Source organism: Pleurodeles waltl, chromosome 8 (assembly GCF_031143425.1).
Source record: "Pleurodeles waltl isolate 20211129_DDA chromosome 8, aPleWal1.hap1.20221129, whole genome shotgun sequence".
In the NCBI taxonomy this organism is placed as follows: domain Eukaryota; kingdom Metazoa; phylum Chordata; class Amphibia; order Caudata; family Salamandridae; genus Pleurodeles; species Pleurodeles waltl.
In genome coordinates, this window is record NC_090447.1 from 73,677,627 (window position 1) to 73,700,794 (window position 23,168).

Here is a 23,168-nt window from a genome sequence, read left to right on the forward strand (position 1 = left end):
GATCAAACCAAGTCCTAAGGCAAAGGGCCTCCTGGCACAGACTCCACAACCTCACTTCACCCTGTCTGTCGCAATACCTCATAGACATAGTGTTGTTTGAACACATGAACCAGCCTTTGTTTGATGGATGGGAGGAGGCTTTCAGTGCCAAGCAAATCAGTTAAATCTAGACGACTGATGTGGAACTCAGACTCCACCACAGACCAGAGTCCTCTGATCTTCACTTCTCTCAAGAGGATGTCCCAACCCAGAAGTGATGCCATCAGTCACTACTGTCCACTTTGAATCGGAATGGAGGGGTGGCGGGGGAAGAGGGGGGGGGAGGATACTGCTGGTCCAACTGCAGCTCGTTAACCACCACTGCAGAGTCCATCAAAGTCTTCACCATGTTGGAGAGATTCACCTATAGCTGCCCCCACTGGGACTTCAGACCCTCACTACTGAGCCGACATATGCCACTGGGCTTACTTCACCAGTACCCTCAGAGCCAGTCTCACTGAAATCAAGGACAGCCGTTGAAAAATCAGGGTCAAAGCCCGAACGTCCTAGACTCAGTGCTGTTCCGTGACTGTCCTCCAGAGTGCAATTTCTAGAATGGCCCAGATAAAACAATGTCCGACAAGTCAGGTGTGTCTTATGAATGTTGATAGGGAAGAAAATAAGTTACTTACCTGTAACTGCAGTTTTCCAGTATTGGTATCTTTCATAGATTCAGATGATTGAATCATTCCCTGTCGAAGTGTGATTCCCACGGTAACTTAATAAAGCAGCATATATATATCACAGGCTATGATGGCAATGAAAAGGTCAGTTTAATAGCCTATTAGTGTCCTTTTTCAAAAAAGGACCAAACGAACTATAACCAATCAAGCGACCTCACCTCACCTTTTAGAACACTCCCAACAGAGGCTGATTCCCTCAGATTTTCAGATTCGCACCTCGTGTGAAGGGAGTCTCCCTGAGCTCTGCTCAGTTCTTCAGCTTTTACTTCTTTTTGGATCATCCAAGATTATATCCTGTTGCATTTCTCTAACCCTGGCACTAATATGTCAGAGTAGCAGAAAACAAGGTAAAAGACTACATAAATATGTCTAACCTTTTCCTCAAAAACTCACATACTGAGAGTTGAGGCTATTATTGGGATTACAATATCTGAAATCTGTCACTAATGAGGACAGTGAGGATTCCTTCACCTCATAGGAGAGGTCAGAGGGAGACGTTGCACCAGGCTCCCAAGAAGGCGCACAGAAAAGCCATAAGACTTACCATGAGTCTTCATAAGGCACTACTCACAGAGAAAAGAAGAAAAAAATTTATTTGAATAAGACCCTCCACTCCCTCTTCAACTACATCATTGAGACCCTCGTAATCTTACAGTGGGGCGTCTGAAAACCGCCTGTAAAATCATCATTAACAGGAATTACTTTGAGGAAGTTGATGACAATGTTGACTATTACCTCGTCTACGAAGGGCCTCCTTTATGATGGCCTCATCTATGACTGTTGTCTACTACAGTCATCGACAGTGGAGGTCGTCCGACCGACTCTCATCGACAGTGGAGGTCGTCCGACCGACTCTCATCGACAGTGGAGGTCGTCCGACCGACTCTCATCGACAGTGGAGGTCGTCCGACCGACTCTCATCGACAGTGGAGGTCGTCCGACCGACTCTCATCGACAGTGGAGGTCGTCCGACCGACTCTCATCGACAGTGGAGGTCGTCCGACCGACTCTCATCGACAGTGGAGGTCGTCCGACCGACTCTCATCGACAGTGGAGGTCGTCCGACCGACTCTCATCGACAGTGGAGGTCGTCCGACCGACTCTCATCGACAGTGGAGGTCCTCCGACCGACTCATCGACAGTGGAGGTCGTCCGACCGACTCTCCGACAGTGGAGGTCGTCCGACCGACTCTCATCGACAGTGGAGGTCGTCCGACCGACTCTCATCGACAGTGGAGGTCGTCCGACCGACTCTCATCGACAGTGGAGGTCGTCCGACCGACTCTCATCGACAGTGGTCGTCTACGGCGGTCGACGACAAAGGCCTCATCTACAATGCTCGTCTACAACAGTCATCCACAACATTATCTAATGTTGGTTCTCCATTACAGCCTCATCTATGATGGTTCTCTATGACAGCCTCATCTAGGATGGCAGTCTACAACTGCCTCAGATGAAGTTTGGCAATCAAGGTCTGTATCACCAAGTTCTTTGGTGCTGGTTGAGGACAGCTGGGTCCCTCCAAGAAGGTGGTAGCAACAAGCAGCTATCCTGTGCACTGGAACACCTGTGCAGGACTTGGTCCAAGTCCTCAGGAGAGTGTTCAAGAGAGCTTCCTGTGAGGAAATCGGGGCCTCTGGAGTGGATGTTAAGATGCTGGCTTTAACATAGACAGAAGGAAGCTGCAGGTCAAGGAGCTACGCTGCCCTCCTCACTACCATAGTGAATTTTGTGCTTTCCTCTGTGGCAGGTCCTGGAGAAGAGACCATGCCAGAATCTGGAAATGTGTCCAATCCACTGGCTCACAGCTCCTAGTACTAGGTATTACCTTGGTAGGGATGGGAAATCTGTCAGTGGGGTCAAATAACGGAGGACAATCAGTCATCACCCCACTCCCCTAAAATCTGCTTATGCACCAGGCCAGTCAAAGCCTAGAGACAGCATGTTTGACCTGCACAAGTGATGTGGATAAACTGTGCTGGGGTCTCTGTCCAGTGGAGCATTCTGACTCAGGAAGATTGGGACGATGTCATTGGGTTGTGCCAGCAACATCAAGTATGGCATTGGAGGACATGCTCAAGTGTAGGCCTCGGTGCTGGAGTTAGACTGGATCCAGGTGCAGATCCAGAGGATCTAGCTGCGTCAGCACCAGGCTCACCAGCAGTAGCCTAACTGGGGCATTGCTCAGCTCTGTAGTCCTCAAAGGTGCTCCAGAAAGAGCTGTGAGCCTAAATATAGACACCATGGCAATATAAAATTCCCCGATTTGGGCACTGTTCCCCTCCAGCTACAAGGAAGATTGGGGAAGCAGAGTGGACACTTCCTCCTACTCCACAGGCAATGTGTAGGAGCAGGGCCTAGAAGCACAAGATTGAGGAGAAGATGACGCACGCTTGGACATTTTGTGCTCCTTTTGATTTATCCCAATTTCGATGACGACCGACCATGAGACTGACTTTAACAGGCCCTAGATCTTCCTTGGGAGCAGGATAGAACCGATGCAGTGCTTTCTTGTGCTGCGCTGCTAGGAGCTTCATAAATCACTCTCGAATTGCCTTCAAATGCATTAAACGGACAGTCGGCACAGGATTTGTGGTCCGAATCCAGACAGACCGACCGGTGATCAGAAACGGACATCTGCCTGACATTACCCGCAAGGCTTAAAGCCAGCGGGTATTATTAGGGGACATATGTCCCTAGAACACTGGTTCCAAGTTCCTTAAAAAAAAAACACCATAGACAAAGTCAAAAATGAAGGCCTACAACTGTTTGCATGCTGAAGTGGCACCTTTAAAGGCACCGCAAACGTGACTTCCAATGCGGGGCTGATAATCACCTACAGGAGCGCGCGCGCACAGCTACTGATCAAGATTTTCTGGATCCAGTCTGAAACCTGGGGACTATTCTAAGATGAAGAATCTGCAGTTAGAATTCTATATCATATATATATGATCCTATCTATAGCTAACCAGTGCCACACACACCACGATATTGTATTTTGGCATGACGATACTGTCACTTGATATTGTGATATACATCTGACAGGTCAATACATCTGGCACATCACTTCTAGTAATCCTGCAAGGTGTGGAAACGATTGTGATGGTATTTGATCTAGTTACCGCTGGAACAATTTGCAATTCTATTAGTAGCTCATGACTGTATTTATTGCTCAGAAGTACCTCTTGAGAAAGAAAAGAATGGAGGCCCACGTCTAATCTATTACAATAGGTATGAGACCTCTAATCATACTAACAAATTGACAATAGTGTCGCAGTCGGTTGACGTGTTCGACAACCACATTCTTCCAACTAATTTGAGGCAGCACAAATTGATACTGCATGGCTCAGAGTATCTGGAATAGCTGTAAAGAGCCCACCAACATCAAACCTTGCTTCTCAGGTTTGATACTTTAGTAGAATAGAGATCAGTAAAAATACAAATATTAGCTTTGTAACAAATATGACAAAATTGGAAACCAAGCATATGCACCATACAGCAGGTTGAGGGGAGAATGTAACAAAGTCATAAGACAGAGCTAGAAATAATGAGAAAGAATGGAGACAGATTTGAAGAAGCATGTGCATGTCAACTAAAATGTATTACAAAGGATTAGTATAAATAGCTCAAGATAACGAAAATTGTAGTGGCAATCGGTAGTGTCTTCTGCAGACAGTACTTAACACAATGAAAATGGATTTAACATCGGAGCTCTAAATAGAGAACAACCCCCTCCCAACTTTCTCAGTCCCTTCTCTCCAAACTACATTTTACAGGACAAGAGACGGGTGAACGCTGTTTGGTCATCAGGAATAGAGGACTTAAGGTTACCAGCACCATTCTAATTAATGGAGCTACAATTTAGTTAATGTTGCATTAATTGTTATGCCCATTTCAAGACTTCCCTATGCTATACCATATTGTCACATTCTGGTTGAGCTGAAAACTACTTCTCAAAGTTGTGCGTGTCAACCATAGGCAGCAGCTATCAAGCACCTGCCTGCAAGACTAACAAAGACATGATCCAGTACAGATGCACACCCTCAACAGTAGCTGTAAGGAAATGGCTCCCTGTTGCAGTTACCCCCCACTTTTTGCCTGATACTGATGCTGACTTGACTGAGAAGTGTGCTGGGACCCTGCTAACCAGGCCCCAGCACCAGTGTTCTTTCACCTAAAATGTACCATTGTTTCCACAATTGGCACACCCCTGGCACACAGATAAGTCCCTTGTAAAAGGTACCAGTGTTACCAAGGGCTCTGTCACCAGGGAAGGTCTCTAAGGGCTGTAGCATGTGTTGTGCCACCCTTAAGGACCCCTCACCTAACACATGCACACTGCCATTGCAGAGTGTGTGTGTTGGTGGGGAGAAAAAGGCAAAGTCGACATGGCATCCCCCTCAGGGTGCCATGCACACAAAATACTGCCTGTGGCATAAGTAAGTCACCCCTCTAGCAGGCCTTACAGCCCTAAGGCAGGGTGCACTATACCACAGGTGAGGGCATAGCTTATGAGCAATATGCCCCTAAGTGTCTAAGTCTAGTCTTAGACATTGTAAGTACAGTGTGGCAATATTAAGTATATGGTCTGGGAGTTTGTCAAAAACTAACTCCACAGCTCCATAATGGCTACACTGAATACTGGGAAGTTTGGTATCAAACTTCTCAGAATAATAAACCCACACTGATGCCAGTGTTGGATTTATTTTAAAAAAATGCACACAGAGGGCTTCTTAGAGAAGCCCCCTGTATTTTACCCAATCCTTCAGTGCAGGACTGACTGGTCTGTGCCAGCTCCCCCCCGCAGGAACTGTAACACATAGCAGTGAGCCTCAAAGGCTCAGGCTTCGTGTTACAATGCCCCAGGGCACACCAGCTAGTGGAGATGCCCGCACCCTGGACACAGCCCCCACTTTTGGCGCAAAGTCCAGGGCAGATAATGAGAAAAACAAGGAGGAGTCACCCACCAGTCAGGACAGCCCCTAAGGTGCCCTGAGCTGAGGTGACTCCTGCCTTAAGAAATCCTCCATCTTGATTTTGGAGGATTCCCCCAATAGAAATAGGGATGTGCCCCCCTCCCCTCAGGGAGGAGGCACAAGGAGGGTATAGCCACCCTCAAGGACAGTAGCCATTGGCTACTGCCCCCCGCCCCCAAGACCTAAACACACCCCTAAATTCAGTATTTAGGGGCACCCCAGAACCTAGGAAATCAGATTCCTGCAACCTGAAGAAAGAAGGACTGCTGACCTACAAGCCTCCAGAGAAGGAGGAAGACGACAACTTATTTGGCCCCGGCCCTACCGGCCGGTCTCCAATTTCGAAAACCTGCTCCAGCAACGCATCCGATAGGGAGCAGCGACCTCTGATGCCACAGAGGACTGCCCTGGACTACAGGACCAAGAAACTCCCGTGAACAGTGGCCCTGTTCAAAATCTGCAACTTCTTTGCAACAAAGTAACTTCCAAAGACTTAGTTTCCCACCGGAAGCGTGAGACTCTACACTCTGCACCCAACGCCCCCGGCTCGACCTGCAGAAAACCAACACCGCAGTGAGGACTCCCTGGCGACTGCAAGCCCGCGAGTAACCAGAGACGACCCCCCTGAGCCCCCACAGCGATGCCTGCAGAGAGAATCCAAAGGCTCCGCCTGACCACGACTGCCTATAACAAGGGACCCGACGCCTGGAACCAACACTGCACTTGCCCCAGATCCTTGATGATATAACCTTCTCTTCAGCAGTAGTAAGCCCTGCATCTAAAATAGCTTTAAAATAGCCAAAACAAGCTGAATTCAATTGGGTGGAATGACAGTAGTTTCAAGTGTTCACATGTAGCCTCAGATAATATGGGCCAAAAGACCAGGGCCTAGCTAAAGGCAGATGATGACATGATGCTATCATCAAGCAATCATGTATGTGTCAGAGTGCAGGGCAGCAGTGGTTTGACCATAAGGACTCTACTTGGGTCAACCCCTGTACATCAATTTCTTTGTATTCCCGGTTCAAATCTGCAGAAGGGGTGCTTTGCTACCTGTCTGGTGAGCTCCACAGTTGTGTTTTCTTTAGTGCATGATTGTCCATGTGTCCAGGAGTCTAATAAGAGGATAGTTACTGGATGTTTGTCTTTCAGCAAGAAATTAATCTGTCCAACACATTACAGAGTTTCTCATAGGGTGCAACATTTTTTGTTGCCAAAGTGAACAGAGGAGAATGTGTTTGTGATTCTCTCACCTTCATCTGGCAGGTGCATCTTTCAATTGTAGCAGTATTCCATTTATTTCCTGTTATCTGCTGTCTGGAAAAGTATGACTCAAGAATAATCAATAGCTAGTGTAGCTGTCATATGAAAAGCTATCTTTGCAGGATCCCTTTGAATAGGCTAAAGGCATCTTGAATCTGTTCTGTACATAATCTGCCTAGGTTTGCTCTGATAGTGATTGAAAGTATTGTCGTATGAAATGGGTCCTTTTTCCTGGAATGGTTGATTTTCTATACTGAAACTTTCAGCTTCTGATGAATCTTGATAATGTCATTCCTTGGCTATCAGTTTTTCCTTCTAGCATCGCAACAAGGTCATTCTTTGTATTCATCATCCTCAAAGGCAGAGATTCCAGGAGCAATGCATGCGCATTTTCAATACTTAAGTAAGATGCGTTAATCAATAGGAAAGCAGAAGCAGGTTCTGAATAAAGTGAGGACATACGCCCTTCATGGCCTTGCCCCAAAAGGATTCTGTGTTATGGTCCAGCTGATTTTCCTGGCTACGCTCTTGGCATGCCAAATTATTTTGTCAAGACGCTCTGACCAAGAATATTTTTTTGTAATTTTTAACCCAAGATGGGTAAAGAAGAGCTGTTCCTCCAGTTTTATTTTCGTTCTCAAAACACCATATCCAAGACTGTCAATTAATTTGAACTACTTATTATAGACTGTGAAGAACGATGCACGATTCTTGCTGGACATATTCAATATATCTTTAAGTCTAAAAAAGCATCCGAGTTGAAGGTGTTTCAATACTCAGCACAGAACTGAACAAAATAAACATCTGCAGATTTCTGAAGAAATTTCTCCTCAAGGTGTGCTTCTTGAGACTGCTTGGAGTAACTGCATCGACAATTTAGTCTGATAAAATGTTCTCCAAGTGAAAAGATCAATGTTCTGAAGAAACAGGCTCCAGACATCAGTCAACTGATGTAGGATGGCAACTAAAAGTGCCAATCAAAACCACAAATATGTGGCAGATTAGCAATATCCCAGCTGTGTGCACACTGGGTCAGATGTGAACTGTCAATTTTTAGTGCATTGAGGAGTCGGAAGAAAATATCTACATCATCATAGGATTATACTTGTTTGAGTGTTCCAAGGCGAGGGTAGCTAAGGAACAGAGGATGTACTTCTTGCCAGTGTCACATACCCACACTGATCTAATGAGTACCATACCTCTTACACTTTCCATCCAGCAGACCTGGAAAAAGGAGGACATCAGAATGCACCCCGTTCTACTGGAAGCATTTGAAGGGTCAACATCTACACAACTAAAGTATAGTTTTAGTACAAAAGAAGCAAGAAGGCACAAGCTTCCTACCTGTAATTGTGGTTTTGCACCTTGAAAAATCTAGATTCCCATGCTTCGCACAATTCCGCTATCTAGTGGTTGGGTGCAGAAGGGTCTGTTTTTCTCTCTACACTTTGTTAGTTTGTGTGTAGGAGTTGACACAGCCAGAGCGCTTATATGACATCAGCCGTAATCCCATAATGCCCATGTGCGTGCGCCCACTATTAGTTTTTTTTCCCCTTCCCACAACCTCCTGTAACAGGGAGATGGGAGGGTCGCATGTGAATCCAAAAGAGTTTCAAGATGCAAAACAATTAACAGGTTATTCCTCAGGGATTCAGGATGGTAGTGCCGGGATGCGAAGGGCTGGCATTTTGAGTCTTCTGGTGCTGCAAAGAGGGCTACGTTTGGTTTTCCCTGTAGGTTGAAGAGTGTCTCTACTATGGACTGTATTATCTCCCAGTCACAGGTGCAGCTTGTTTGCCTGCTTAGCTCATCTGCTGTACATTTTCCATTCCTGGGACATGGTTTGCTACTAATGAAATGCTCTCTGCAATGTCCCTCTTCCAATTCTTCTGGCCTAACTTTGACAGAGGAAATGATACTGCCCGTCCCTCTCTCACTTGGCTCTAAAAAGCCTTTCTGCTAGACAAATTGTTTTTAGCATTAGAAATTTGATGTGTTTGGCAGCAAATTGTTCTGGCCACAGCCCCTTTATATTTTTGGTTGTTTGTGTGTGCTTCCCCAAATTTCAGTTAAAAAAGGTTGCAAGACTTGTGGCACTGCTGCAGTGAAGTGCCTCCCTTTGAGTGTATTCCCTGCAACGCACTACATCAGTCCCTTGCTAACCTTGTCTGATACAACCACTAGACCCTCTCAAGTGCCTGTTCCCTGTGACCACTGATTGTTCACCTAATCCTGCCACAGTCTCATGTGTATTCTCAAGTTGGGATTGTGGTGGATACAGGAAGCCATGATCCCTAGGAGATTCATTAAGATCTCCATCAGACTGACACCTGGAAGAGGCAAATTTGTGCGAGCATGGTCTGGACCGTCTGTGTTGTTGGGTATGCCTGGAAACTGCGGTAATGAATGTTGGTACGAGTCATTTCGCATGTCAGTTGGAGAGAGTGAGGTAAGCAGCAAGGATGCTGCTCCTCGTAGGGCATTTACTTTGTTATCTATAACCTAAGAGACGACTTGCTAATAAATATCTCTTGAACCTACGTGACTGCCTACCTGACTTCCTGCTAACAAGAAACTCATCTTCGATTACAACAGTAATGTTCTCCCTTCATTATAAACCTTAGCTACTATGCATGTGGTCTGTGAGTTTGATTATGAGGAAGTAAGTGTCCTTGAGATCTACTTCTTTCTGGCAAAGGTATGAGATCTTGCAAATGTTGTCATTGGAAATTTCTGTCTATGTACCTTTTTACAAAGCACACGTCTAGAATATGCCGCATTGTCAGGTCTTGTTTTGGCACAAGAAAGTAAACTGAGTATACACTTGTGTTTCTTTACTCTTGACACTTCCTTAATAGCAATCTTTGTCAACTGCTTTTTGTAGTAGTCTTTGTAGTCTCCATCTCTTCAAGCATTTGAGCCACTTCCAGACGAAAGAGCTGATTTCCTATGACAGGCTCATCAATGATACTGCAGTGTACCTCGGGCATTAAAACCTGAAATTCACAGCCACACGTCTCCTAATGACCAACCCATGGCCAGCTGTCCACTAGCTGTCTCCGCAGCATGAAAGGCTAACTTTAGGAAGGTGTTAGAGAAGTTCTGTCCTCCCTCAATAATACTTTTAGCCTTTTTGTGCTACTTCACGGGGATGTTGGACTTAAGGTGTTCCATGTCCTCCCAGTATTGGTGGACTTGGTGTAATAGGAGGGGGTTAGAGTTAGCAATCCACCACTGTGCGGCTGCAGCTCTCTCCATCTTTCTCCCTAGAGATACTATCCATTTACTCTTTCTGGCAGAGGTTCCCTGAATTGCTGTGGACACAATTAGGGAGTCCGGTTCTACTTGGGGTGACCCTCTGTACTTGTCTACACATGTAACCACCTTTGACAGCTTAGGGGAAAACCTCTCTTCCTTGCTGTACTATGGTGGGAAGCATAGCGAGAAACGGAATCCTCCATTTCCAATCTGAAAGCTTCTGCTGCCTTTCTAACAGCTGTATGGTGTGTGGAAATGTCATTGCAAGGATATGGTCTTGTGGGGTAGGATTCTAGCTTCCTGAGGTGAGTCATTCTCCACAACCTCCCACAGGATTTCTTTGTGTGGCTCGTCCAGTTCCAAGTCTTCAGGGACCATGCTGAAACACACTACACCCTCCCCCAAATATCTGTCTTCTCTGTGCTTCCTTCATATTCTGTCATTGAAGCTTCCTGTGTGGGTCAACTAACACCAACTGGCCTTGCTTCATACAAATGAGTCACAGCTTCCTCTACGCCCCTCTATCTTATTCTCATTAGGTTTTCTATTTCAGCATACAACACTCTTCTTTCAAAGTCTGGTATTTTAGGTTCTACAGGGACATTTTTGTTCTAGGGAGATCGCCCTCCTTCCCTCTATGCACTCGATCGTTCTGAAGCCAAGGTGACACCTCCTCCCTCAAAGAAGCACCTCTCTTCTGCTTTTGTATCTGACAAGTTAACCATATTTGTGTGTGTCTAACCTGCTCGAACTGTTATGCCTGGTAACTTGGGCCTTTGGTTCAAAGTACGCCCATCGGACACAGTCCTCCAACTTTTGTCTTAAGGAAGACAGAATATACAGATTGGATAGTCAATCAGCGAGGGCGAACTTTCACTGGCACTAAACGCAAAACTTGAGGAGTGAGTTCGTACTCTAAAATAGCGCAGAGGAACCCCTGGGATCCCCTGCCAAAACTCCCAGACAAAACCCTGGAAAATCTCTCCTCAGTGTCCAGCACCAATCTTTGTTCTTCTCTCAACCGCTTTCAAATGTTCTCAGGACTTTGACAATCATCATCGCAAAAAATGTCAGGAGCTCTCCGATGCAAACATCTCCATACGCAACCGGGGAAAATAAGATGAATCTAAGAGGGTTGAAACGCACATGGGCATTGTGGGATTTAGGTCAACATCCTACAGAGGCTCCACATATGTCAACTCCCACACACAAACTGAAGGTCTTTGAAGGAAAACAAAGATGCTTTCGGGCACAAACACTAGATGCAGAAGTGTGCAAAGCGTATGATCCTAGAAAACAGTTTATCTTGCAAAACTTTGATGGGCATTAAAAGGAGCTTTTATACTTTAACAGGTTCATTGTACAGTCCATGCATAGCAATATTTTCGAAGATAAACGAGACAAAGTGGGAAGGGTGCCTCTGTGAAGCCATTTGGCAAAAAGTCTCAAGCTGAAAAGCAGCCATTTTAAATAAAAAGGTGTGTCAAAAAGAGCAAACACCAACAATATGAGCTCAGGCCAGTTTGCAACCCACGTGTTTGATGAGAAAATTAAACAGATTAGATCAAATCTGGGGTTTACAACCAATTCTATGAAGGAAGGAACATATAGTGTTTTTTTCAATGCGTTGATTAAAATGTTTTGAAACATTTCTGTGAACTACAAAGCACAAAGGCACCAGACTGAAGTTCAGAAAAGGAAGAAGAATTTGTAGAATTTGTGCAGAGGAGAAGTCCAGATAAGTGTTCTGGAATCCAATATTACTCTTTGTGATACACAGATGTTCATCTTAATTTATACAAGCTTTACTAAACAGTGGTAGTCAATACTATACTTCATCTTGTCCTTATGGCCTTTTTCCCTTGCCACAAACCCCATGCACCCCATGTCAATGCTATACATTTATAAGTTAAAATTATCCACCTACAGTATGCATCTGTACCTTCAGGATATCGCCCATAACTTCTCCTTTCTCCTGTGTAGCGCACTCTGCCATCTTTTCCAATTGATCTTCGAGCAAAGAGATTTTACCCTGCAGGATGAGAATGTACTCTTCCAGGCCTCTCTGAAAAGAATCAAGAGCAGAAAAATAATTATATTTCTATACAAGAGAAAACTTTGGAAAATAAAGCCCTACATCTATAGAAATGTTTAAGTACTTACCCGAACCAATACATTGAGTGTGATTATGAAAACAATATCAGAAGCACGCAGGAAAGGAATTTATTACATTAAAAAAAAGCCTACTAATAGCCAAGGACAGTTGCCCAATATAGCACTGGAACAATAGACAGCTGAGCTGTCAGTTAAAACTTCTATTCTCCCATGGGGTTCAAAATAACAATCCGTTTTTTGCCAAGAGGAAGTAGGCGGGCAGCAAAAATCTGGTAAGCATTAGAAGTGTCAGAGAAGCACACGGATAGTACATGTGAAGGAATCTTGAATTACCAGAAAATAGCTTTTTTTAAATAAGGTGACTAAAAGTGGTGACAGCATAAAAAAGGACAGCCTTCAAACTTACAAATTACAAAGGACGGCTTGTCCAAACTGAACATCAGTCAAAAAAAAAAAAAAAACTGAAGCCACAAGAAATGCTTGTGGAATGCTAGATCTCGTATGACGACCTTAAAATGTGCCAATCTCTTTCAAGGAGATTATTCTTCATGTTATGTACGTGTTTCAAACTATACTCCTTCACTTCTCATCCATCAAGAACCTTGCCTCAAAGAGTGGTCTGAAACTTCTTCCCAATTCACAGATGACTACTAGGGCATGTTGATTTTCTAAATACTTAAAGTACGCAGAACTGAATAGTTCAAATGCATTTTGAGCTTTGGAAAAGGTATCTATGCAAGTAGGTCCAATCAAATCTCCTTATGTTGTGATAAATATGATGTACTCATTTTTTTATATGCTTTCAGGGTTGCTGTTCTTTAGAGGCAGTCCCCACCCACTGTCCCTTCCAATGCAGAGAATACCATGACTGTCGCATGTTGCAAGTCGTTTGGTCTCATATCAAGTATGAAGGTCTTTAGGTGCACTGCCATGATGTTCAGTCTAACGGATGGTTCAGCTAATGGGAGTATACCCAGTCATTTAGTACTATTTTATAAGCTTCCAATAGTTTAACATCCTCATGCAGGCCTACACGAACATGGACCAGACTACATCCACCACTGACTGAACTTCAACCAACCCACTAGACACCTGCACTCCTCCTCACTAACCTTCGCACCTACACCCCAAATGCATCTCAGCGGTGGCCATTCCTTCTCCTACATTGCCACCAAGAACTGGACGACCTGCCCCATAACCTCAGAGCACCCTCCTCCCTTACGGACTTCAGAAAGAAACTCAAGACCAGCGCCGCATAAAAGCCAGGGGTGATAATGCAGTGCTCTACAAATACTGGTTGACTGAATAAGAGCCTTGTATGGAAATTCTTTGCCCAGTCATGTCTTAATTGATATATCTTAGTGACATCTATGTACAATTGTCTTAGCCTGCCTATAAAAGGCCTCAGAGCTCTGATACCAAGTGTTATCCCTGGTTTAAAGAATCTAATCTAATCATCTTAAAGAAAGAGGTTCCAGCTAATGACAGTGGGAGTTAGCTCCAGCAGATAGTGGTATCTCTAAGAAGCAGGATTACGTTTCACTCCAAAAAGTATTTTCGGTCACTGGTGATCTCTATTACTAAATAGCAGAACCATCTTCCCACATGTTGCTATGTCGATCACCACCTGGGAGGAAAGTCCATTGCAGCCCTGGGTAGAGTGGATTACTCCACGATATTAGAATAATAAGAGTGTTTTGGAACTCAATATTTCCATTAACTGGAGTAAACGAGTGTGTATTAGCCAGGAAGAACATTACATTTTATACAACCCTCAGCAAATTTTGTTGGGCTGGTGATTTAAAAAAAAAAAAAAAAAAAATCCCCCCCCCCCCCCCCAAAAATAAAAAAATAATAAGAATAATCAGATAACGGTCTTTAAAGAGTCTACATGACTAACCCTAGGCAACATACATCAGCCAGACAGCAGAATAAATATAGTAGATGGGCACATAACTACATACCTTCAGCAAACTGAAGCCAGTAAGTTGCTGCTGTTCAATGCCACACAAAGAGGTGTATATTCTGGACACTAGTGTGGAATCCTGCCCTGTTGCTTGCACAGGAGGTTCTCCAGAAAAAAAAATGCGCAGGTTCAAAAGGTGGGAATCACATTCTCCTGGCCAAGTCTGGAACAATTAGATGACATGCCCGGTCTGTCCTGGTCTTCAGAATTAAAAGCTGTGAGTAAAGAGGCATACAGAAGGCTAGTGTTCTGCCTAAGGACCACTTACGCCAAAATCTAGTGTGCAATAATTGGGATACTCTTCACAGCAGTAACAAAAGGATGCAAGCAAGGAGGTCCCTAACAGGCGAAGGTGCCACACACCACATCCAGACAAAGACATTTGTGGTCAGCCAGGTAGCGGCTGACCTAATCCGCCCTTGCATTTTAAGGCACTGTTAAATGGTTTAATGTCAGGGAGATCCCTTAAAGGTCCATGTAGGAAAGCATCCTTTTGACATGGTTAGTCCACATGTTTGCCTGGTTTCTGATGTGGCTACGACTGTTAGTGCACTGGGTCCCTGCTAACAAGGTCCCAAGCACCAGATCTCTTCCCCAAAACTACACGGTTGTTTTGCACAATTGGCTAACTCTTAAGATATCACTGTAAGTCCCTAGTAAAAAAGCACACCTGGTACCTAGGGCATGAGGTACTAAGGAAGGTCCCATGGGGCTGCAGCATCAGTTGTGCCACCCACAGGGACCACTCACAAAACCCACACAGTACTGCCCTTGCTGACAGTGTGTGTTAATGCAGGTTAAATTGAGAACATGACCTGTCATACACATCGCTGTGTGCCAGGTACCCTATCACTGCACGTGCCAAGTGTAAGTCACCCCTAAGGCAGGGTGCATCAAGGCACATGTGAGGGCATATATGCATGAGCAGATATGCCCCTGCTATGTTGGTCGATTCTGAGACATAGTAAGTGAACAGGGAATCCACTTTAAATGCATGTGCTGGATACTGGTCGTTGCTGGTTCCCTGGCTACATGATGGCTTCTCTGAATACTGGGATGTTTGGTATCAAACATCTCAGAAAATAAAATCCCTCACTGACCCCAGTGATGGATTTATTAACAAATGCACACAAAGGGCACCTTAGAGGTGCCCCCTGAAAACCTATCAGCTACTAGTGTGCTGACTGACTGATCATGACCAGTTCAGCCACCACAGGTCACCCCTAACCCCATCTGAGGTGTATCACTGGTGTCAACGACTTCCCCTGGCTCCCCTGAGCTTGAGTCCACCCTGGCTCCACCCATTCCAGACTCCCCAACGATGCCTGCAGCCTCAACCTGCAGGACACCCTGACCGCGAGTGCTCCAAGACGAGAAAACCAGACGCTTAAAGACATTCCTGCATCCGCTGCACCTGGGCATTGGAGAAGAGAACCAAAGATGCACCTAAGTCCCTGAGCACCCCAGGTCTATTACCTATCAGCTTTTTGTCCCCCAACTGGCTTCCTAGCAAGAGACTGTAGCCTGTTTGTCATGAGGTCCAACCATAGAGAACCAATGGGCCACCTGACGACTTACTGCAACCGGACGGCCACCTGGTATGACCTGTTGGTGTAGTTCTGATTAGTGCCCAGCAAATACCTTTGCTCCCTGAGCTTCTCGTCGTAAGTTGTTGTTGTTAACCCTGTGTTTGCTAAACATTGTTTTTCTCTATAGGATAACATTGAGGGAACTCTTGGGTTTGTAACATATTAAAAAAAAACTTATTTTTCTAAATTGGTCTCGGATTTATTCAGTGTGTGTGTCTCATTTATTGCCTCCAAGTATAACAAATGCTTAGCATTACCTGCTGATGAGCCTAAATGCTCGCCCACACTACCACAAAACAAGCATTAGTCCTACGAACGTTTGCCTCTGCAATACCAATTCAGGATCCACTGGAGACTCTGCACAGTGCACTTCATTTTACTGCACTATATGGAGAGCCAGCTTCCTACAGCCTCAAAGAAATTCATAACAGAATAGGACACAGGCCTCTGCCCTTTTTCGGCACTAGCAATTAACAGGAGTAACACCAAATTCCAAACTCCAAGGCTAGCACTATCTCTATGGCTCACTTCACCAAAAACCGTGGATGTCCTGTAGCAAAGTGGACAAACAGTCCTCTGAAACGAGCTCTGATTTGGTGGAAGATATGAAAGGGCAGAAAGGCATGGCAGATTGTAGCCCTGTTCAATTATCTGCTGGACCCATCTGTCGCATGTTATGGACTGCAACCCTTGGAGAAAATGACTACTTTTGTCTCCCACAAGGTGGTCATGTACCTGTATGGGCAAACTAAAGCGCCTCGGAGGTTGCAGCCAGAGGAGCAAAGACTGGGAGGTTTGTTGTCACTGCAATCATGGATGTTTGCTGCTGGACCCTGCTAATCTGACCCTGAAAAGACTGGGGTGCCTGTTTGGGTAGATGGCATTTGCACTGCCTGTGAGCAAAATCCCTTTCAATGCCTCGAAAAAGGCAAAAGTTGTTGGGGATTCTTCCTTGTCTGACTAGGGAGACTGAAGGATTATATTACCGCTCTACTTTGAAACACTCTAGAGCAGAGTTGGCCTTTTCCCCCAAAGAGGCGACACCCGTTAAGTCTGTGACACATGTTAACTCACCATTTACAGGTGGCAAAAACAAAGTTTTGCCTAGTTGGCTAAGCAGGTATCAGTCAAGGCTTTGTTGAAAGGCAACAACATGTTCTGCCTAGGCTGTTGGACTTCTTTGAGTACATCGATTCTGACTTTGACATAGAGCAATTTTAAGTTCAGGATTTCAGATGCCCGTCTGATGGTGACAAACTGAGGAGGTTTCTTACGTTGAGGCAGGAGGGGTACAACCCATAAAGTGTCAGGCGAAGAGCTCAGTCCACAGGCTTGTCGATCCTGATATAATTGTTTGTCATCTTATTGTGAGTTCAGTTCATCTGCATCTTTTTCAAAGGCTGCCTGGCTTTAGTAAAACTCCATGCCAAAAAGTTTGTTGAGCTTTGGGAGTGAACCTCTAGGCAAAGATACAGTTTTGTGGGAATGTGGGAATTTGTTGCTCTGAGATTGTACCAGTTCGCAACCTCAGACATGACAACAGGATTTGAGTTGTCCTCCAGCGTCTGTGGCAGCACTGATGCAGCACGAACGGGCATGGATTGTGGTGCTGGATGTGGCGTTTGCTTCAGAGTCAGAGCTAAGCCTGCAGTTGGTCCTCGAGGCCCACATTGCACAGTGGGAAGTTCTGCCACCAGTTACCCAAATGGCAGAATCTGAAGATCCATGGGGCATGTAGGCCCACCAGAGGGAGCAGACAGGGTGGCAAATATCTCCAACATGGCTTCTTTGAACGCCTCAAACAGTTTCAGCATCACCAACTGACCGGCAAATTCAGGGTGCAGTGGTTCAGCTGTAGAATCATCTCTGCGGTGAGAGACTAGAACCAGGGAGTGGGGCACATTGATGCCCAAAAAACAACTCAGGAGAGTGCTGAATCTGGGATAAGGCCAGCATGGACTTCTTATGCGTCTCTTAAATTTGGACATACCCAAAGACGAACCCCAAAGAAGACCAGACAAGCAATCAGCCCAAGAAAGAATAAATATGCCATATGTAAAGCCCAGAGCTGTCTGACAGACGTACTGGCACTGCTAGCTGGTTACAAGAGTGTAAAAGATGTCGAGACTATTAGCAAGACTGAACTGATATGGTGACATACAGGAAGCAAACATAAGGAATTTAAGTGTCCTGAAATAGATTCCTGACTGGGGATCTTTTGCATAGTCAAGGTGAGAGGTAATCAGAGTGAACAGACGTTTTGCTAGTTAATTCCAATACAGGTTCCAGAATAATTTAGATGCTTTAGAACAGCAGGAACCAGTGACCGCCTTCACCTGCAGCATAAAGGGCAGATCTTCATCAAGCCTAATTCCAAGATTTCTAGCCTCCTTGGGGGCTAAGCTCTGAAAGCCACCTGGCACTGAAACAGATATAAGGAGAACGATGAAAGAGCAGACCTTCAGCTTTAGAGGGACTGGATTTTAAGCAGCTGTGCCTCATCCAGTCAGATACTCTCAACATGGCAGGTCTGGAAAGAGTGCTGGAGTGCACTGTTAGCCTCTGAGAAGGACAGCAATAGCAGAGTACCATCAACATACAACACTACCTTATATTCCAAAATCAGAATCATCACAGCAAGTGGGGTGGGGGCATTTAAACGCTGAAGTGTGAGGCTCAAGCCTCTGCCATGTTTAACTCCATAGCTCAGGAGCTTTGGAGCAGTTGATTAAGGAGGAAGATGATTGAAAACCATCAGATAAAAATGACTTAAGCCACTGTACAGCAAGGACAACAAAGCCACTGCTACTTAAGCGTTGCACCAGTTTAGGGTGAAAAACAGTGTCAAAGGCTGCAGAGAGATCTAATAGGACCACTATAGCTGCGCACCCCTGATTAATACTAAATAAAAAAAAACAGACTTTAAGCAGGACAGATTAGGTGTTCTAACAGTTTGAATCCAGACAGTCATGCAAACAATTATTTGATTCAATTCAAGCACTTAAGACCGTGCAGGAAACATGGAATCTGGCCTGTATTGCTAAAGGCCTCTGATGGCTTTTTTTTTTCCTTTCCTGGGGAGAGGCACTAAGTATGCTTGTTCTTAGGGAACAGCAGCCTATTGAAGTGAATTATTCAAAAGTGCATTAAATAACTGAAAGGATGCAAGGCTTTAGATAGAATTACAGAGGTACAGGGATCTAAAGGTGATCCTGAAAGGCTGTTCAGAGAAGCATGGGTTGAAGCTTCTAAGGAAACGCTCTTAAAAGAAATAAGCCTGAGGCTGGAAGCTTTATTGCTTACTGAGATGCCAGTGGTGGATGAAGCTGAACTGTCAACCTGAAATTCAGCACAGATATTATCAGTTTGCTCCTGAAATAAACAGAGTGCTTGGCTAGAAGATGGCTGCAGAGATTTGAACGCTGGGCACAATAATCCTGCCAAATATTCCCATTACAGGTGGCATCACAAGATAAAACCGCCTGCATCAACTAAACAGATGGTATGCAGTGCCTGATCAAGATGGGAAATTGCTTTGAGCTCCCTGTGCGGCTTCCGATTGATCTTTCCCTCTTGCCGGACTGGGTCCAGCCAGGCCGCCCAGACGCAATGAGCAGTAGGCCTGTGAGTGCTGCGCTGGCAAGCAATGGGAGTTAAAGGAGGCGGCAGCAGCCTGAGAGGTATTCAGGGCCACACTTGCTGCAGGGTGAAGACAGGCGGGAGATTGCCACTGCTTGCTGTGGCCTGCAGGCTGCAGCATTCTGCAGTATCAGGTGAGAATACAGAGACTAGTTTCTAATCTATCCCCTTAACTAGTGTGATGCCCTTCCTCCCCCACTTTGCTGGTGATTCTGGAATCAACACTGGAGTGGCCCTATAATTCACTTTCCTGGCCCAGCATGATGAGCTCGGAGGCTGGCATCATCTGCGGGTGTGGGATGTGACAAGGCGAGAGCAACAACAACAGACTGTGCTGGGGGCCCCGGCATGGTGCTGTGGCGTGGACTGACCTAGAGAGGGTCTGCTTTGCCTGCTCACTCAGAGTCCCCAGTTGGCCACTGGGATGCCTGTCGGTGACTGAAGAGTAGCGGAACGATCCTCATGACTGACTGCAATGCCAGTAGCATATTCCTTTGTGGTGCGCGCTGCACCGTGTTGACTCAACAACACAATGGCCTCTGCACTTGCAAAGCAAGACAAAAGCATTGCTGTCACAGAATCTCTCATATCCTCCAAAGAGGACACCACAAATAGCACACCAAGAAACACTGAACATGCAAAAGGCCTATCATGTCATCCAGGTGAAAAATAAAGATCTTGATACCCTATCCCCGGTGTAGTAACCAGTGACTGGTGGGATTCCAAAATCAGAGCTGATGCTTTCTCTCCACTCTGCACCCTGGAACAGGCTCACAGTGGCCCCTCCACCTCCTAATGCTTCCCCCCCAAGACCTATTACAGCCATCCTGTTAAACCACTGGGATCGCAACACGGTCCTGTGTCTTGGCCTAGGAGAGACAGACCTTTATGCACGAGCGCACCAGAATAGCCATCTATCCAGATTTCCCCAAAAAGTGCAAGACAGTGTCTACAAGCCGATCATGAGCAAAATGTCAGGAACGCATCCCCTACGTAATGCTATTCCTCACATGCCTGAGGATCACCTATGAAAAAACATTTTTTTTTCCGGCCCAGAGTCAGTTTCATGTTTCCTATGTAAAGTTAAAGAAAAAAAGAAAGGCGGAGGGGGCGGCGGCATTGTGGGCTAGTCCCCCCGGATGCAAAACTCAGTGATGTAGAATGAATCAATGAATCCACCCGACAAAGGTGCCCGTGAACAGTAAATCCCCACCACTCCAGGAGCATTAAGTTTTGTTGACATTCTCATCTTCCTGGTTCTGTGTAGCCAGTTAACCACAGTGGTCCCCCAGATACTAGCTGAAGTCTTCTCACCAGCCTCGTGCATTATACTTTTCAAAGCTATATGATGCCATTGTATGTCTTGTCCTTTTTCTTATTTTGCTATAACCTGAGCATTATACGGCGACCTTACTGGCTCCTACGGATTGTGATGCCTGTATGTATGTCTGGCAAGTGGCTCCAAAGGGAGTCCTTCTGACACGGTTACCCCATGCTTATACATGGCCCTATAGAGCTTTAAGGACAAGTTATCATGGTAAAGTTTGGCATGAATATTTCACCGGCATGTTGAGGCGGCTTGTGTTTGTTCGTGTGGCGGAGGACAATTGCAATTGCTCAATGCAGCACAATGATTCCACAACTAGGGCAGCTGCACATCACAGTCACGGAAGTGAGGCCACCGCCAGCTTGATGGCCTCAGAGTATAAGTCTACTACCTCTGAGAACCTTAAAGCATAGTATGTGTGGGCTGTTGGTAAGCCCCGCAAGACTAGACAAGTACTGGCTTACTTGCACCGCCACAGGGTTGACATAGTAGTCCTTCAGGAGACTCATGTTATGGTGAAAAAACAGCCAGCGTTGCTGTATGTTTGTGTAGGAAAGAACCCTATTTTTGGCATGGTTTCCCTCCCCCCCAACCCCCCCACACTTTTTGCCTGTCAGTGCGCTTAGACTGTTTTCTCTGGGATCCTGCTAATCCGGACCCTAGTGATTGTGCTCTTTACCTCCAAATGTGGTTACCTTGGACCTTTGTGCACTTCACAAATGGCAGACTGGTGTCCCCTTGTAATTCCCTAGTATATGGTAGTTAGGTACTGAGGGCATTGGGACACCAGCAGTCCCCCATCGGCTGCAGCATGTATCATGTCACCCATGGGAGCCCCTGCAAAATGTGTCTGCAGGCCTAACATTGCAGCCTGTGTGAAAAGGTGCAGACATCCTTTCACCTAAGGACACTAACACCAGGTCAATGTAAGTCAGCCCTATAAAAGGCCCTCCTAGCCCAGAGGGCAGGGTGCAGGTCCCTGTGTGTGAGGGCATCCCTGAATGAGCAGAGGTGCCCCTACGAACTCCAGTGCTAACACACTGGACTTCCTAAGTGCAGAGAAGCCATTTTATCCATGTACTGGCCACAAGTCCAGCTATATAATGCTAAGACCAAACCTGGGCATGTTTGATGTCAAACATGTCAGAAGCATAGTCCTATACTAATGCCAGTATTGGTGGCATGACTGCGTTGACTTTGGGGGCTCCTTAAAGGACCCCCCCCCCATCCTCCCTCCTCCCTCCCGGTATTGCTCCCACCAGTCGTCATTGGTTTTTCGGGCAGCCCGCACTACCACCCCACAGACATGACCAGCTCATGCAGGGGAAGGCAGCACAGAGAATTTCCTGTGGGAGAGGGAGGTAACACCCTCTCCTCTTGGTAATAGTTGTTACACGGCTTGAAAGGGGTAGCCTCAACAAGCCACCAGTATGCTTTGAAGGGCACATTTGGTGCCCTCCTTGCATAAACCTGTTTGCACCAGTCGAGGGTCCCTGGTCTGTTAAACTTGTCAAAGGAAAGGGGAGTTACCACCCCAAGGGTTGTGCCCAGAGCTCACCCACATGGCCATTTGGTTCTGCAATCTTGAATCCAAGATCTGCACAGGCCCGTGGGAGCATCTGAGTGGCCAGGTCAGGCAGGTGACGTTATAGCCCCCACCTGAGAGGTGCTCAACTTGTTAGGTGCCAATCCCCCTTCCAGTGCTATTTAGGTTCTCCCATCTTGGGTGGGTAGTCGGATTCGATATGCAAGACTCTACCAGGACTCTTCTGCATCATTTCCTTAATCTTCTGGCCACTGGACTCTTCCGGAACAAACAATCTGCAACTTCAGTGACAACTCCGCTTTGCAACATTGTTTCTCCGGCGACTTGCAGCAACTGCAACATTTCCCTAGTTGTGCATCCTCTGAGGTCAAAGAGACTTCAGCCTGCACTAAAAAGTAAGAAGGAATCTCCCTAGGAGTGAAGGAGTAATTCCCCTGCATCTGCAGGCACCAACTGCATCGATGACCAGCTGCATGGTTCTGCTCTTCTCCGGAACTGCATGGATCCTGCATCACAGGTGGTGGTCTGGAGTGGTCCCCTTGGTCGTCTCTGCCATTTGGGAGATGGTAAGCCCTTGCCTCTCCTGGCAGGACAGTACCCCTGTGCACCGCAACTCTTGCAGCTACCAAAGTTTGTTTGCTCCTGATCAAAGGGATCTTCAAGCTCCGTGTAGCCCCAGCCCAAACACATCGTCCTGCCAGGAACAGACTCCTCTCTGCTGCTCTAGCAACTGGACTCTTTTGGCATGCTGACTGAGCCTCACTGCG

General features: G+C 46.0%; 1 protein-coding gene across 11 annotated transcripts in view; it reads right to left on the bottom strand.

Moving 5' to 3' along the window:
- NUMA1 (nuclear mitotic apparatus protein 1) overlaps positions 1-23,168 on the bottom strand; it is a 443,588-nt gene that overhangs the window by 222,488 nt on the left and 197,932 nt on the right. For 10 of the 11 annotated variants that reach the window (XM_069203745.1, XM_069203751.1, XM_069203749.1 and 7 more), the window contains one exon: positions 12,147-12,284. In XM_069203745.1, coding sequence (XP_069059846.1) covers positions 12,147-12,284 — 138 coding nt within the window. The remainder of the gene's footprint in view (positions 1-12,146; positions 12,285-23,168) is intronic. The other variant, XM_069203747.1, reaches the window with a different exon arrangement.